Here is an 18406-nt window from a genome sequence, read left to right as displayed (position 1 = left end):
TTGGACAGAGACAACATTTTTCTAATTTTGGTTACAGACATTACCGCAATTAATTTTAAACAAAACAATTCAGATGCAGTTGAAATTCAGACTTTCAGCTTTCATTTGAGGGTATCCACAATAAAATTGGAAAAAGGGTTTAGTAGTTTCAGCTCCTTAACATGTGCCACCTGGTTTTTAAAGGGACCAAAAGTAATTGGACAATTGACTCCAAGGCTACTTCATGGACAGGTGTGGGCAATCCCTTCATTATGTCATTCTCAATTAAGCAGATAAAAGGCCTGGAGTTGATTTGAGGAGTGGTGCTTGCATTTGGAAGATTTTGCTGTGAAGTAAACATGTGGTCAAAGGAGCTCTCCATGCAGGTGAAACAAGCCATCCTTAACCCCTTACCGGCATCGGACGTACTATACCGTCCGATGCCGGCTCCCCTGCTTTGATGCAGGGCTCCGCGGTGAGCCCGCACCAAAGCCGGGACATGTCAGCTGTTTTGAACAGCTGACATGTGCCCGTAATAGGCGCGGGCAGAATCGCGATCTGCCCGCACCTATTAACTAGTTAAATGCCGCTGTCAAACGCAGACAGCGGCATTTAACTACCGCTTCCGGCCGGGCGGCCGGAAATGACGTCATCGCCGACCCCCGTCACATGATCGGGGGTCGGCGATGCTTGTGAATGGTAACCATAGAGGTCCTTGAGACCTCTATGGTTACTGATTGCCCGTCGCTGTGAGCGCCACCCTGTGGTCGGCGCTCACAGCACACGTGCAATTCTGCTACATAGCAGCGATCAGCAGATCGCTGCTATGTAGCAGAGCCGATCGGGTTGTGCCTGCTTCTAGCCTCTCATGGAGGCTATTGAAGCATGGCAAAAGTTAAAAAAAAAAAGTTTAAAAAAATGTGAAAAAAATAGAAAAAACATAAAAGTTTAAATCACCCCCCTTTCGCCCCAATCAAAATAAATCAATAAAAAAAATATCAAATCTACGCATATTTGGTATCGCCGCGCTCAGAATCGCCCGATCTATCAAATAAAAAAAAGTATTAACCTGATCGCTAAACAGCGTAGCGGGAAAAAAACTCGAAACGCCAGAATTACGGTTTTTTGGTCGCCGCGACATTGCATTAAAATGCAATAACGGGCGATCAAAAGAACGTATCTGCACCGAAATGCTATCATTAAAAACGTCATCTCGGCACGCAAAAAATAAGCCCTCAACCGACCCCAGATGATGAAAAATGGAGACGCTACGAGTATCGGAAAATGGCGCAATTTTTTTTTTTTTTTTTAGCAAAGTTTGGAATTTTTTTTCACCACTTAGATAAAAAAATAACCTAGTCATGTTTGGTGTCTATGAACTCGTAATGACCTGGAGAATCATAATGGCAGGTCATTTTTAGCATTTAGTGGACCTAGCAAAAAAGCCAAACAAAAAACCAATGTGGGATTGCACTTTTTTTGCAATTTCACCGCACTTGGAGTTTTTTTCCCGTTTTCTAGTACACGAGATGCTAAAACCAATGATGTCGTTCAAAAGTACAACTCGTCCCGCAAAAAATAAGCCCTCACATGGCCAAATTGACGGAAAAATAAAAAAGTTATGGCTCTGGGAAGGAGGGGAGCGAAAAACGAACACGGAAAAACGAAAAATCCCCCGGTCATGAAGGGGTTAAGCTGCGAAAACAAAAACAACCCATCCGAGAAATTGCTCCAATATTAGGAGTGGCAAAATCTACAGTTTGGTAAATCCTGAGAAAGAAAGAAAGCACTGGTGAACTCATCAATGCAAAAAGACCTGGGCGCCCACGGAAGACAACAGTAGTGGATGATCCCAGAATAATCTCCATGGTGAAGAAAAACCCCTTCACAACAGCCAACCAAGTGAACAACACTCTCCAGGAGGTCGGCGTATCAATATCCAAATCTACCATAAAGAGAAGACTGCATGAAAGTAAATACAGAGGGTTCACTGCACGGTGCAAGCCACTCATAAGTATCAAGAATCAGAAGGCTAGACTGGACTTTGCTAAAAAAAAAATCTAAAAAAGCCAGCACAGTTCTGGAAGAACATTCTTTAGACAGATGAAACCAAAATCAACCTCTACCAGAATGATGAGAAGAGAAAAGTATGGCGAAGGCGTGGTACAGCTCATGATCCAAAGCATACCACATCATCTGTAAAACACGGCGGAGGCAGTGTGATGGCTTGGGCATGCATGGCTGCCAGTGGCACTGGGTCACTAGTGTTTATTGATGATGTGACACAGGACAGAAGCAACCGAATGAATTCTGAGGTATTCAGAGCCATACTGTGTGCTCAGATCCAGCCAAATACAGCCGAAACTGATTGGTCGTCGTTTCATACTACCGATGGACAATGACCCAAAACATAAAGCCAAAGCAACCCAGGAGTTTATTAAAGCAAAGAAGTGGAATATTATTGAATGGCCAAGTCAGTCACCTGATCTCAACCCAATTGAGCATGCATTTCACTTGATAAAGACTAAACTTCAGACAGAAAGGCCCACAAACAAACAGCAACTGAAAATCACCACAGTGAAGGCCTGGCAGAGCATCAAAAAGGAGGAAACACATCGTCTGGTGATGTCCATGAGTTCAAGACTTCAGGCAGTCATTGCCAACAAAGGGTTTTCAACCAAGTACTAAAAATGAACATTTTATTTAAAATTATTTAATCTGTCCAATTACTTTTGGTCCCTTTAAACACATGGTGGCACATGTTAAGGAGCTGAAACTCCTAAACCCTTCATCCAATTTTAATGTGGATACCCTCAAATGAAAGCTGAAAGTCTGAACTTCAACTGCATCTGAATTGTTTTGTTTAAAATTCATTGTGGTAATGTCTACAACCAAAATTAGAAAAATGTTGTCTCTGTCCAAATATATATGGACCTAACTGTATGCATGTTGAATTTAAAACCACAGTTTTGGCCCAAAGGATCTTAAAGAATTAGTGACCACACCTAAACAGTCACTCTAAAAGGAGCAGCAACCATATAGTCGCTAAGGTGGGCCAACCTGATAAGTCCGGGGTCACACTAGCATGTTTTACGGACGTATGAGAGGCACAGAAAATACGCATTGCACACGGACCAATGATTGTCTATGGCCCAGCTCCTATGTGGCGTATTTTACGCATCCGTATTTTACGGTCTTGTACGGCCGTAGACAATCGCAGCATGCTGCGTTTGTCAGCGTATTGCGCAAAGAATCCGCCAATGAAAATCAATGGGGGAGAGAAAGATACGGATTACACACGGACCAACAGTCTGAATTGCGAGAAATACGCAGCGGTGATCTATAGAAAAGCCGGTAATTCAGTGCGGTGTACAGTAAAATCACACTGACAGGTTAGAATAGAATAGATAGAATAAATGTCTACGCATAGTAGAGGGGTATAATTTCATACAGCGCTAGATAGCTTAAAAGCCGGTAACTCAATTGCCGGCTTTTCCTATCTCCTTCTCAAACCCGACATACAGTAAACCATTTCATATCCCTTATTTTTTTTACATGTTCCTCATTAGTAATTTTACAAGTTTATGTGTGTAAAATTTGGGGGCTCTAGTTGTTAAAATAAAGGGTTAAATCACGGAAAAAATTGGCGTGGGCTCCCGCACAATTTTCTTCGCCAGAGTAGTAAAGCCAGTGACTGAGGGCAGATATTAATAGCCTAGAGAGGGACCATGGTTATAGGACCCCCCCTGGCTAAAAACATTGCCCCCAGCCACCCCAGAAAAGGCACATCTGTAAGATGCGCCTATTCTGGCACTTGGCCACTCTCTTCCCACTCTCCTGTAGCGGTGAGATATGGGGTAATAAAGGGTTAATGTCACCTTACTATTGTAAGGTGACATTAAGCCAGGTTAATAATGGAGAGGCGTCAATAAGACACCTATCCATTATTAGTAAATGGTTAATAAAACACACACATTATGAAAAAAGTATTTTATTGAAATAAAGACACAGGGTGTTGTAATAGTTTTTTATACTCTCAATCCAATTGAAGACCCTTGTCACCTGAAACAAAGTTAAAATAAAAAAACAACAATATCCCATACCTCTCCGATGCTCAGTCTTGTCCCACGCTGTAAATCCATCTGAAGGGGTTAAATAATTTTACAAGCAGGAGCCTGCTAATGCAGCCACCCCTGCCTGTAAAAACTGGGGAATGAATGGGAAGAAGGGGAACATAGCTACCTAGACTTGTGGTGCTGCGCCCCCTGCTGGCATAAACTCAGATGAACTCGAGCGTGAGAAAATATTCAGAAAAATTCCCACTGATATATATAATCTCGCTGTACGGATGCCATACATATAAAATACGGAGGTTTACATGCGCAAAATACGCTGCCACACCCTGCCTACGGATGACATACGGATCACTATTTTGGAAACATTTCTGCGTATTACGCATGTAAAATACGGACCGTATTTCCCTACGCTGAGTCTGACCCTGGCCTAAGTCTGTAATTATAGTAGCGGCTGTTGCAGGAGTACCTGGGGCCTCATTTATGAGAATTGACTCACAGTGTTGTTGTTGCGACCAGAGTGCAGCTGACAAGTGAACAAAGCGAATCCCGGCTTGAAAGGAAACGGATGAGACAGACTGAATCAAAGACTGCTGAAATATCTGAACAACGGGAAGGTCATCTTCAGGAGTAACGGATGGGACAGACTGAATCAAGGGGAGCTGACACATCTGAACAAAAGGATAAACGTCATCAGAATAACGACATATGACATATACAACTTGCAAATGAGCTTTAATGGGGGTAAATGTAAGGTCATGCACTTGGGTAGAAGTAATAAGATGTATAATTATGTGCTTAATTGTAAAACTCTGGGCAAAACCGTCAATGAAAAAGATCTGGGAGTATGGGGGATGAAAAACTCACATTTAGTGGCCAGTGTCAGGCAGCTGCTACTAAGGCAAATAAAATAATGGGATGCAATAAAAGAGGCATAGATGCTCATGAGGAGAACATAATTTTACCTCTATACAAGTCACTAGTTCGACCACACTTAGAATACTGTGCACAGTTCTGGTCTCCGGTGTATAAGAAAGACATAGCTGAACTAGAGCGGGTGCAGAGAAGAGCGACCAAGGTTATTAGAGGACTGGGGGGTCTGCAATACCAAGATAGGTTATTACACTTGGGGCTATTTAGTTAGGAAAAACGAAGGCTAAGGGGTGATCTTATGTTAATGTATAAATATATGAGGGGACAGTACAAAGACCTTTCTGATGATCTTTTTAATCATAGACCTAAGACAGCGACAAGGGGGCATCCTCTACGTCTGGAGGAAAGAAGGTTTAAGCATAATAACAGACGCGGGTTCTTTACTGTAAGAGCAGTGAGACTATGGAACTCTCTGCCGTATGATGTTGTAATGAGTGATTCATTACTTACAGTAAATTTAAGAGGGGACTGGATTCCTTTCTTGAAAAGTATAATGTTACAGGGTATATATACTAGATTCCTTGATAGGGCGTTGATCCAGGGAACTACTGATTGTATGGAAAAACTAGTCTCCTGCATTGCTCCGGTGTGATTTTGACCATTCTTCAACACAAACACTTTTTTTCCAATCCTGAAGGTTGCGTGAGCTCCTTTTATGAATTCTGAGCTTTAGTTCCTTCCATAAATTTTCTATTGGATTCAGTTTAGATGATTGGCTGGGCTATTCTAGCAACCTTATTTCCTTTCTCTGAAACCAATTATTTTTTCTTGTCTATGTGTTTGGGATCATTGTCTTGCTGAAATGTCCACCCTCGGTTCATCTTCATCGTACTGGTGTAAATATATATATATATATACCATAAAAATTGGAACAGCACAATGCTCACCGGTGGGTGCCTGGCCTCCTGGGCAGAATGGTCCACTCATCTGCCCACATGTATACAAAAATCGGCAAGAGAAGGCAGCACTCAAAGTCCTTTTTAAAGGTGAAAAATGTGACTTTTATTGAACCCACATCTCTGTGCGACGTTTCGGCTCACACTGAGCCTTTTTCAAGCCTTGAAAAAGGCTCAGTGTGAGCCGAAACGTCGCACAGAGATGTGGGTTCAATAAAAGTCACATTTTTTTCACCTTTAAAAGGACTTGGAGTGCTGCCTTCTCTTGCCGATTTTTTTATGTGTATATATATATATATATATATATATATATATATATATATATATATATATATATATATATATATATATATATATATATATATATTCTACCGCATCGGGTATTCTAGAATATGCATGTCCACGTAGTATATTGCACAGCCCACGTAGTATATTGCCCAGCCACATAGTATATTGCCCAGCCACATAGTATATAGCAGAGCCACGTAGTATAGAGACTTTAAATAAATAAACATATACTCACCTATAGCCCGTTGAAGTCCTGCTATACTTACCATCCGCCGCCTTTCTCGCTCCTCACCACGCTCCCTGGATCGCTCCATTGCAAGCGGCAGCTTGTGTTCCCAGGGCTGGTGTGAGCAGGACCTATGATGACGTCGCGGTCACATGACCATGATGTCACGGCAGGTCCTTGTCGCACACCAGCCCTGGGACAGGACCGGAGGCTGCCACTTGCAATGGAGCGGTCCCGGGAGCGTGGCGAGGAGCGAGAAAGGCGGCGGAGGGTGAGTATAGCAGGTTTTTTTAATTTATTATTTTTAACATGACATATTTTTACTGTTGATGCGGCCTAGGCAGCATCAATAATAAATAGTTGGGGACACACAGGGTTAATAGCAGCGGTAACGGAGTGCGTTACACCGCGGGCCGTTACCGCTGCCATTAACCCTGTGTGAGCGGTGAGTGGAGGGGATTACGGAGCGGGCGCCGGGCAGTGAGTGCAAGGGAGTAGGGGAGGGACTAATCGGACTGTGGCCGTCGCTGATTGGTCGCGACAGCCATGACAGGCAGCTGCCGAGCCCAATCAGCGAACGAATAACTGTGACAGAAGGAGACAGACAGACAGACAGAAGTACCCCTTAGACAATTATGTATATAGATTTTTTTTATTTTTTTTTATTAAAAAAATGCTCAGTAAATTTGCTGAAAAACTGCTCCAGGCAACGATATTCACATTTCCAAACTTCACTGTTAGTATGGCGGTCTTGGGGTGATATGCTGTGCCTTTTGGCTTCCAACCATCGTTGTATTATGGCATCCTAGAACTTAAGTTTTTGTCTCTTCTGACCAGACTATATTCTCCTAGTATTTTGCAGGCTTGTCTAAATTTTGTTGAGCAAACTTGAAACGCGCTTGAACATGCTTTTTGTTCAGCAATGGAGTCTTGTGTGGTGAGCGTGCATACAGTCCATGGATGTTGAGTGCATAACTTTGAAATAATTTTACCTGCTGATTCTAGGTCTTTCTGTAGCTCTCCACAGATGGCCTTTGGCTCTTGAACAGCTCTTCTGCTAGTTCTTTTCTCTCCTCTGTCTAAAATCTTGTGGGGAGCACCTTGTCGTGATTGGTTTATAATGAAAAGATGCTTCTTTCCACTTCTGAATTATGACCCAACAGTGCTCACTGTAACATTAAGTAGTTTAGAAATTCTTCTGAAACCAATGCCATCATTATGTTTTGCAACAATAAGGTCACAAAGGTCTTGAGACAGGTCACAGGTTTTACCCATCATGAGATGTTTCTTGTGTAGCACCTTGGTAATAAAACTCCTTTGTATAGGCCATCAGTTGAACGAGGTGATATTATTTCACTCTTAATGGCGGGATTGCGTTTTAATTACTGATAATTTCAGCTGGTGTCATGACTTTCCATGGGTTTTTGCACTTATTTCTTTGTGTGTTCAATACTTTTTTCCCTGTGTCATTTCTCATTATTATACATAACTTAATCTATAGACATGTTTAGTTTGATTTCTTTGCCTGTCTGGGCTGGATGAGTTGTTGCCAACATCTGGCGAGAATGTCATGTCAACAGTACCTTTTAGAAATATATTGACTTACAAAATTGGTGACATTTTCAATACTTATTTCATCCATTGTATTGAATATGTCACCAGCTTTTTGTTACCCAATTAGAAGTCAGAATGATATAGGTTTAGAGTCCCTGATTCTAGCAATTTACCATATTTTTCGATCTATAAGACCCACCGGACCATAAGACGCACCTAGGCTTTAGAGGAGGAAATTAGAAAAAAAAAATTGAAACTAAAAATGTGGTCAAAGACTGGGAGCCCAGTTGAAGGGCACCAAATGGTATCGTCTTAAATGTATTGATGGACATATTCTGATTCCATAAACTATAGCTTTTATGGATGCACGTAGAGAGGTGGAGGGGATTAAGGGGAGGGATTACAGAATTGGTAGAGTTTGGATAAGTTTATTGTTTTGGCAATAATGTCATATTGAACAGAATGGAAAAGACAACTTGACATGGATCCTATGACATGCTATTGGTTTGATATGTACTGTTTAAAACTAATAAAAAGAGTTAAAAAAATGTGGCCAATTCTGTAGTAATATATACTATCCTGGTATGCATGGGCCCCCATCTCCGTCCTGGTATGATTGGACCCCATCAGAAAAACATTAAAAAATCAAAACCATAAACCATTATATTTACCTTCCTGCGCTCCTTCGCAGCGTCCTGTTCTTATGCTAGCAGTTGTTATGCTTGTAAGCAGTGTATGGCAAGTACGTCATGCGCTGCTTACAAGCCGAGGACAGCTGCCAGATTACACACTGCTCTACATGCCGGGATTGTGTGGAGAGCAGTGAGTATTCTGGCAGCTGTCCTCGGCTTGTAAGCAGCGCATGACGTACCTGCCATACACTGCTTGCAAGCATAACTCAGCTGCTGGCATAAGAACAGGACGCTGCAAAGGAGCGCAGGAAGGTAAGTATTATGCTTTTTTTTTTAATGTGTTTTTTATGTATTAGCCACAGCTGCCGGCTTCCTGCAGCTGCCGTGCGTTCAAGTGTGCCCGCTGCTAAAGGGAATGAATATTTAATGCATTCCACGCCTGTGGGAGTGGAGAGCAGTGAATTTTCATTGCCTTAAGTAGCAGGCACACGCGAACGCCCAGCTGTGGCTAACACGGTGTCCGCTATTAGAGAGAAATGAATATTCCCTGCCTTACACTCCCATGGATGTGGAATGCAGTGAATATTAATTTCTCTTTAGCAGCGGGCACAGGAGTTGGTCGCAGCAGCAGCTGACTCCTGCCTCCCGTGACTTGATGCTGCGCCACTGCCTCTCCCCCATCCTTCCACCATAGCCAGAGCAGGTACATCAGGTCTATAAGATGCACCCCCCAATTTACTCCACATATTTTGGAGGAAAAAGTACTTTTTAAAAATATGGTATCACCTATTGGACTGCTTTGTGCAGTTTTGATAAAACCCCTGTATTTTTTCTGCTTCAGATCTAGCAATTCTCTACTGAGTTCTGTATAAGGCTGCCACACTACGGATTGGCAATTTTCCCTGTACACGTTACCACTCTCGCCTCGCTCACTCCTATGCTGCTTTTCACACAATGTCCCCCTTATACTGGCCAGTCTCTACTGTTCCCCTCTTCACACTGCGTCCCTTCTGTATTCTGTTTCCCTATACTGCACAGTCTATATACTGTGTCCCGTTTTCACACGTTCCCTCCCCTGCATGTTGTCCACAATGCTGTACCCATACTACCTACCCAGACTCATACTGTCACCTCACGCACTGTTTTACCTATACTGTTGAAATTATATACTATGGTCTCTCTTCGCCCCTCTGCATATTGTTCCCTCCATATTGTGTCCGTTCTGTACTGTACCCCCCAATTCTCCCCCCTTACCCTGGCTAGTCTCTATACTATGCCCCTTCTCACACTTTCCCCCCTTCGCTGACACTTTGGCTCCATTGGAGTGTTTTCCTTTCCACCATCTTCTAGTCCTCTGTGACATAGAATTGGTGTCGGCAGCGCCTTCCTGTGACCTCATTACGTTGCTGTACATTCTGTTGACCCTGGAAATGTCAGTCATTCGAGCTTCAATTTTACTTGGGTCTTTCAGACATGAATACAGTGCAGACAGCCGACTTCTTATCTGTTGTGTGAGCCAGCTATCGGTTAAACAACCGGGTCGGAGAATGGCTGAATGCCACTCGCAAAGTGCCGCCCCTAGGAGACGCCTATGACAACTATGCACGTACAGCTGTGCTCGGTGGTCTCCGCTCTGTGTCTGAGCCAGGCCGTGGCTTCTCGTTACTACTAATATGCAGGTTTGTTGCCTCCATGTTATGATACTTCTACCTTTAGCATTTTCTATTCCGTTCAGATGACCTCTAGCGTACGTACATGTGTCAGTGACCCTCTCCGGTACAATCATTTGGCTGCATTGACAAAGATTAAATTATTGAAAGGTTTCTTTATAGTGCTGTTTATCAGATTGGCTGTAATTGATAGTGACACTTAAGGGTTTATAACGCTATTGCTCTACTGTGCTCTTGTTAATAATTTAACCCTCCAAGCCAATGACCTCCTCTTCATCATTTAACTTATCATTATTATCATGAATTAAGCAATTCTTCAGACACCGTACTGCTCTTTTACTTTTCTGTAAAAACTGAAAATATACACTTCAATTCTGACTGTCCCCTTTGTTGGGACTTTACCTGGTTGGTGTAGGAGAGGGAATGTGATCAGTTCACCTTTCTTCCTCAGCAAAGCCAAATTGTCTGCCAAATACAATGGCAAATACACAGAGGGTCAAAATTAAAAGCTTGGACAAAGTCCCATGCCAACCTTGATTTATATATTGTTTTTCTTTAAAACAGTGTCTGTAATTGAAGTTTTTCCTTAGAGTAAAATGTAACGTTGAACTTTTTCACATGGAAACAAACTTAAAGGAGTTGTCCCACGAACAAAGGATATTTTAATTAGTCAATCTTAGAATAAGTTATAGGAATAATATAATATGTTATATAAGAACAGTAAAAAGCATATGGCCGTGTGGCCTAATTTTAAATTCGTAATAACAATGGATAAAAAACCTTGAATAATACAGATAATAAAGTATGATGCAAACAAGTGTCCCTAAAAACAGCATGATATCCCCAAAGTGAATTCCTCCACACGCACGGTATGATGACCCTACTGTACTCCCTCCATAAATCCCCCCTGACAAATGGTGACCCCCATCACAGTACAATTCTCCAACTGTAATCCCCACACAGCCCTCCATCTAATATATAATTGCCTAGAATACTACTTCCTGCAATTTGTGCCAACTTCCTGTCCGGAGCTAATGTCCGGAGCTAATGTCCGGAGATAATGTCCGGAGATAAGTGACGTCAACAGTGTCCAGTGTCTGATTGGTTGCCGCCTGCTGCGAGCGACCAATCAGAAACGTGCCGTACTGTGACACACTCCGCCCGCCATTTTGGTGTGATTTTTGAATTTTTACCTCACAGCAAGTTTCTACAGCGTGGAGGCGGGCCCAGTGACGTTGCTCTTCAAGCTCCTGCCGAATTTCATCAAAAAAATGATAATACCATTTACCAAAACTATATATACTTAGTTGTGAAGTGGTTCAGTGACATTTTCACACCAATTTTGAACTTTTGTTTGGTGTTTTCTCCATATACTGCCTATTATTCACTGACTGTTATACTGAGAGACTGCCGTTTATTAACCTCTTCTTTGCCACATTGGGTATATTGCTCTATTATTTGCCACATAAGGACATTGTCCATTATTGCCCAGCAATTTCTCTGCAATATAAACTGCCTATTTATTAATATCTGCATTCCTGCAAAGAACTATTGCCTATTATTAACTGGCTATTTTCCTACTACCTGACATTGTTCTTAAGCAAAGAACCGTTGTTGTGGCATTTGCCACAACACGCAAAGTTGTCGTCTGATGTCTTTCATCCCTCCCCTCATAAGCATGTTCATGGATCCTGTGTAACTGTACCTTAAATAACAAGAATTGTCAAGAGCTGGTGAGTGCAGCCATTTTTTGTTCTTTCTTACTATTATTTATTAATTGTATTATTTTTACATTTGAATAAATAAAGTATATATGGATTCTAGACTCCCGATTCTTTAGAATCGGGCTGCCATCTAGTAGAGTATAATGGCCACAAAAAGTGCTTCATACGGTAGAATGGGACCCTCATAGTCATTCGTACAGTATATCAGGGCCCTGCATTGCTTTTCATAATGTATAATTGCCCCACATAGTGCTCCATACAGTATAATGGGCCCCACATAAAAAAAAAAAAAAAAGCCCTAATATATATTTGTGTGGGAAAAGGCTCAGCATAATTTTTTAATCCATTTTAAGGCCACGTGCACATGTTGCAGAAAGTGGTGCTGATTTTTCCTGACTGATTTTGGTAAATCCGCAGGTAAACTGCACTGCGGAATTACGGCGGATTTACTGCGGTTTTTTTTTTGTGTTTTTTTTTTGCAGATTCCACCTGCGGTTTTACACCTGCGGATTCCTATTATCAAGCAGGTGTAAACCACTGCGGAATCCGCCCAAAGTATTGACATGCTGCGGAATAAACAACGCAATGTTTCTGCGCGTTTTTTTCCACAGCACGTGCACTGCGGATTATGTTTTCCATAGGTTTACATGGTACTGTACACTCAGGGAAAACTGCTACGCATCCGCAGCGGCCAATCTGCTTCGGATACACAGCAAAATCCGCAATGTGTGCACATACTCTAATTCTTACTAATTCTGGACTTTGGTTGTTCTATTAGGAAAGCTATTCCTTCAAATGCCCCATCTCCATGCACATGCAACCTCCGTTCTGCCAAGTGGGCAGTTAGCCCTGCCAGACAGATGGTTTTTTTTTTTCTATGCCCTGCATCTTTCTTTTCTCTTAACATAGACTGGTTGAATGTCAGCAAACATTGAATACACGTTAGGTTGTTGGGCAGCATTGTCTAAATTAGTGAGTTCACTCCACGTTTGTACCATTCACTAACGGGAAGATATCATTGTCTATTATTTTACAGCTGTTTGGCACCCATGCACATTGGTCTGTTTCAGCCACCAGCTCTCTGATCTGTATGGGGGCCTATGGTGAAGGTGCAGGCTGGTCATGTGTGTATATATGTTAAATACTCAGTGAAATATATATATATATATATATATATATATATATATATATATATATATATATATATATATATATATATATATATATATATATATATATATATATATATATTATAGTTATCAATCTCTTAGAGGGGGGGGAAGTAAATGGCTGCAGTTGTCCGAGTCTCTTCCTACTCTTCATCTTCCTGCAAGTGCATTAAGGAAGACCTTTCACCAGTTTTTTTGAGCATATTAAAATGGCCACATCATGGAATAGTGTCGGCAGAGATGAGTAAAAAAAAAAAATTCTCATCTCTGTTGTGGAGATATTAACATTGTAAAGATTATATACTAAAATCCACTATAAGAAGGGGTCGAGAGCAGAGATTAGTCTCTGGGCATGTTTACTTTTTCACCTATATGATGTTACCGACCTATAAGTGGGACGTAACTTACCGGAAGAATAAAAAAGGCCTCCAGAGAAGATCAGAACCAGTTTTCTCTGTGTGATATGGCAAGACTGATGTACCTAACCAAGTCACACAAGTCTCACTGCCAGCACCTAGGAGATAAAAACTGGGGAGGGGAACAGAGCAGTGTAGCATTATAGACACCTCTGAATCTATTCCAGGCATTGGGAATACTGGGATGATGGCTGTCACAGATCCAAAGTGGTGTATGTGACTCCCTGCAGCTCTTATCTCACAGCACTGACACACTGCTCTGCTCTTATCCCCACATACCCCCTCCATTTGTAACATTAGTAGATGCTTTCTCTATTCTAAAGCGGCTACGGCGGGTCAGCAGGCATCCTAAAGACATCATGTCAATGTATACAAAATGTGCAAGTATCCTATTGTTTGGGTTTGTTTATTTTGTTTGTTTTTCGTGGTAAATTACTAATGCTTGCTGTGGTATATAGTAGTATTTATAAACCATATAAAAATAAATATTTTCTTCATAACTTTAGACAAAGCAAAGTTTTTAAGCAAGAAAATCCGCCTTATATTTTTGAGATTTGCAATCGCTATTTCTGCTTGTTGTCCTGTAAGTTCATAACTCGGTGGGTGTTCGAAGGATGGCATACTATCTCCTCTAGCTTATTGTTAACATACAAGCCTGGTCGCCTGTCTTTTCTCCTACTCTTATATGTGCGAACATGGTTGTCATTTCTGTGCAAAGACGACCCATCATGCACCGATTTTGTGACTTTTGATTTCTGTTTCAATAAGCTCCGCCAAAATGGATGGAACGGGGGAGGGAGGCGTGATGCCGTAGCTTGTCTAATTCATGATGAGCTGTGGTTTATCTTGCAAGACATATCTTGCTCCAGCCCTTGACTTGATTTAGATTTGTGGCGAGGTGCACACCACTTTTCAGATATACCCCTTAATGCATTAAGCGTCTCTGACTCCAGCACACCCCATCATCGAGAGTGGAGTGAACACCACTAGTCTTGATGAATCTGGGCTATAAGCTTTTACTCTGCTCAGCAAGAGGACGGCCATAATCCAGAAAGTAGGATCAGACCACTTTGTTTAGTTTTCTTACCCCCCCCCCCCAATAGGGTTTGCTTATATAAAAATGATATGCCTTAATGAAATCCTGTCTGTCTTTTACAGCTAAGAAGCTGCCAAAAAATGAGCCCCAGAACACAAGTGGGGCAGCTGGGCGAAGCCGGGGTGTGGATCTCCATGAGCAGACGCAGCAGAACAGGAGCCAGTGCTGCAGCAATTAATACCGGAGACTGGAGAACAAAGGGGATTCAAGATAAGATTATAACCTCTCTTCCTGCACCTGCCCTTCCAGAAATCCATCCTAACGCCCTTCCAGAACCTCACTCTTCTGCCAAGACTTTCCCTTCTTCCCCCACTTGCCCCCTCACTATGGATATCAGCACACACATGGAAGCAAAGCGAGCAGCTGGAAACTTCCCTTACTAACCTCTCCCACCCCCCACACCATTGCAGCCCTCAGCAACCTCCCTGCTAACTGCACTATTGTGGGTATTAATTTCTGTTTATTCCTTTTACTGCTTCCAACAAACACACACAGACTACTCCTGTGACACTGCAAAGGATCGCATCTTCTGGGGACCGCGCCTTCTCAACAGAGCCAACAAGAAAAGAAGCAAAAAACAACAAAAAACTGATTCTACTTTGTATTATAGCTGCATATAGTGACTTTAATGTTGGTTTTTCTTTGAATTCACGTAGATTGCCCTCCACCCACCTACTACTTATCTTCTACCTTCCATCTACTTCTTTCTGTTTTGCAGTCTGTCCAGCACCCTATATCTCTGCAGACTTTGAAGAAGCCTCACGTTACTTACAAATCTTGCTACAGTACTTTAATTTCTTGTTTGCTTCTCCTGTTAAATGCATTATTTGTGCGCCTGGACAAGTGTAGCTGGTAAATGATCATTCACATTACTCTAGCTTTAGTCTGAAATCATGAAGAACTATTTTATGGGTGATGCACGGGTGTAAACGCGGAAGGTTTTTCGATTACTGTGAAGCACTGCAAGGGGTGAGAACACCTTCCATTGATGGGGGATTGTGGGGTTGGTCCAGGCGGGAAACGCAGCGGCCTCTCGTAACGCAGTAGAAATCTGATTGGTGTCTGGAATTTAAAGCACATAAAAAGGTTTACAGAAACTTGATGAAAAAATGGCAGCGCTGTATGCCGCAGTCATTAGAACTCTTTTGGCCATCTGGTTTTCAGGGATTTTATACAGCACTTGGTTTTTCCATCCATTTGTGCAGCAGATCCAACTAGTGATGTAACGATGTAGAACTGCTGTATGACCGTAGGCAAAGCACCACCGATATGTAGACTATGGACAGAGTGACAGATGATGGATTTCCAGCTTGGAGGTATGTATTGTACCTAGCCTTCTGCAAGTCCTGATGCCACTTGGCAATGGTTAGCTAAACCAGTCTCCTACCAATCACTCCTTCACGGTGTGCAACCATAGAGAAGGTCGTCACTAAATGACCCTTTTCTCCTCGTCTAGTAGAGGCCCCATATAATAGTATTTTGGTTGGTAATCTGCAACTTCCATACAGACCTGTGTGTTTAGTATTGCCTTCTGTAAGAGTTGCCACCAGCTGTGCGGACTTTAGTTCTCAAGTGGTGGAAAAGTTGCTCTTCTTTGCATTTTTGCTTTTATTAGATTAAGGAATAACATTTTTGGTTATCATGTAGCAAACGGCTGATTATTATAGATCATCATCCTCCGCTAGAATAGTCATTATGTTCTCACATCACAACATACATTTGTACATTATTAACCACTCTTCACCCTACCAAGGAGTCTTCTCATTAAAGGCAGGTTAAACAATGAACCAAATCTGACTCATGAGGTTCTCCTAAGTCTTATCTAGACACCAGTTGGCACCAGGTTTGTGCCTTTCTGCGTGTGTTTAAGTGTTCTTACTCATTTTTGTTGGTGACTTAATGGATTGCCAGTTTTCTCTTGATATGTGCCTTCCTTCCATAGGTGGACAGGACTGTCGATAAGGGTGTACTACATTTTCTTACTCTTGATTCTGTTAACGTCCCATTTGGAGGAGGGCTAGACAGCTCATGAATGACACAGGTTTAGGAGTTATTATAAAGATATATTCACAAGCAGCAGATTTGTTGCATACATTTGAGACTGTCCAAATTAACCTGAATGGGGCTAGAAGAAAATCATTCAGTTGTGCTAAACTGATTTTCTATATTGCTGCCTGGGAATTTATCCTACAGGTCCTCCTTGGTGCATGTTTTATGATACTCATTAGGATTTATTATCATGGCATTGGAGGTGGGTTAAAAGACATTATACCACTGTTATTGTATTTTCTGCCACTTTTGCTGTACTTTGCTACTTAATTCTGCTATACTGATATTGCACATATACTGAAAATCTGCACCTTTTGTGCAGTGTAATAGGCATTAATGATGGTTTCCCAACACTACAATAATATATGAAGCTCTAGACTTCTTCTCAAGTACTCAGCACGTTCACATATCACACTTTGGGCAACTTAGTAAAGTTATGATAGTCACATATGTCCAATCTCCAAGGTTCATTTTTAGAGCATTTCTGCATGTACTTTGCATATATGCATATGATTGCACAAAATTTCCATGTCCCAGAAATTCATTGCATTGCCAGGCCTAGGGTTTTTGTGTCTTTTTTTTGTTTGTTTGTTTGTTTTTGTTCTGTGTTTTTTTTTGTTTTTTTTTTGTATGCGGTAATAAAAGCCTATACTAAGATACCCTCCAACTATCTACGGTATATTGATGTCAACCTAAATTTTTTTCAGACAGGGATCACATCCATTTTTTGGAACTTTTATGCAAATTACCAAACTGGACACTAATTGATCCATGTTTGTACATCTTATGGTTGCCGCTACAATTGACACACCTTTCTGCTGATGGAACAGTGAGTGTATGTAGCAGAGTTTATGTAGGACGTCCTTCTGCCTGTGGAAGATGTAAGTGGGCTATTGAAATTTTAATCCGTTTTATTAATCATTGCAGCTGATTGAAAAGTGATATTTATTTTTTACGGTGATGTTGCAAGCAATGTATGCAGTTGACTTCACGGAAACTCGCATATCCATCGTTTCTGCAAATCTCGTCTTTAGATGAACATCAGTTATTGGCTCGGACTCACTACAATTCACTTTAGAGAAAATAAAATCACTGCTGAGATGTATTTATGGGACAACGGATAGCCATGTCGTGCTTTTTTTTTTTTTTTTCTTTTTTCAATGACCGGATGAATTGCCACAAGCAACCAATGTTGTACTCAAAATACTAATGACACTGCCAACTTCTCCTCGATTCCCTATCTGCACATGGGTGAAACCTGGACCAAGTTGGTGTATCGCAGCTCCGAGAGATTAGAATTTCTCTGTTTTAATATGCTTTTTTTTTTTTTTTTTTGTTCTTATTTGCATTACAAAAAATCTAACTTCAATTGTAACCATAATGAACATCTCCCCCCAATCTACCAATGTATTTAATGTAAGTAAAAACAAAGACTGTGTGTGTATATTAAATGAACTTAGCTTCTTAATGATTGTCTGATTCATTATTTTACATTTGTCTTGGTAAATGCCTGTTCATACCTGACAGTATTTGTGTGGTGGAGAACCGCAGTACCAGTGCATGGCGGAAGAAGGGAACAATCCAACATCCCTGCCCCACTTAGGCCGGGGGTCACACTTGTGAGTGTGATGTGAGAAACTCGCACGAGTCTCTCACATCAATACCCGGCACTCAGGACCGGAGTGTGCGGCTGCATGTATT

The 18406-nt window shown here is 41.6% G+C and overlaps 1 protein-coding gene across 1 annotated transcript in view; it reads left to right on the top strand.

Moving 5' to 3' along the window:
- The window catches only part of RAB5B (RAB5B, member RAS oncogene family), a 71663-nt gene extending 53490 nt beyond the window's left edge, over positions 1-18173 (top strand). Inside the window, exon 6 of the mRNA XM_069758418.1 lies at positions 14719-18173. Within this exon, the coding sequence (XP_069614519.1) occupies positions 14719-14834 (116 nt within the window). The 3' untranslated portion in view covers positions 14835-18173. The remainder of the gene's footprint in view (positions 1-14718) is intronic.
- The last annotated feature ends 233 nt before the right edge of the window (positions 18174-18406 follow it).

This window comes from Ranitomeya imitator, chromosome 3, assembly GCF_032444005.1.
Source record: "Ranitomeya imitator isolate aRanImi1 chromosome 3, aRanImi1.pri, whole genome shotgun sequence".
Classification (NCBI taxonomy): Eukaryota; Metazoa; Chordata; class Amphibia; order Anura; family Dendrobatidae; genus Ranitomeya; species Ranitomeya imitator.
This window is presented reverse-complemented; position numbering and strand designations above follow the sequence as displayed.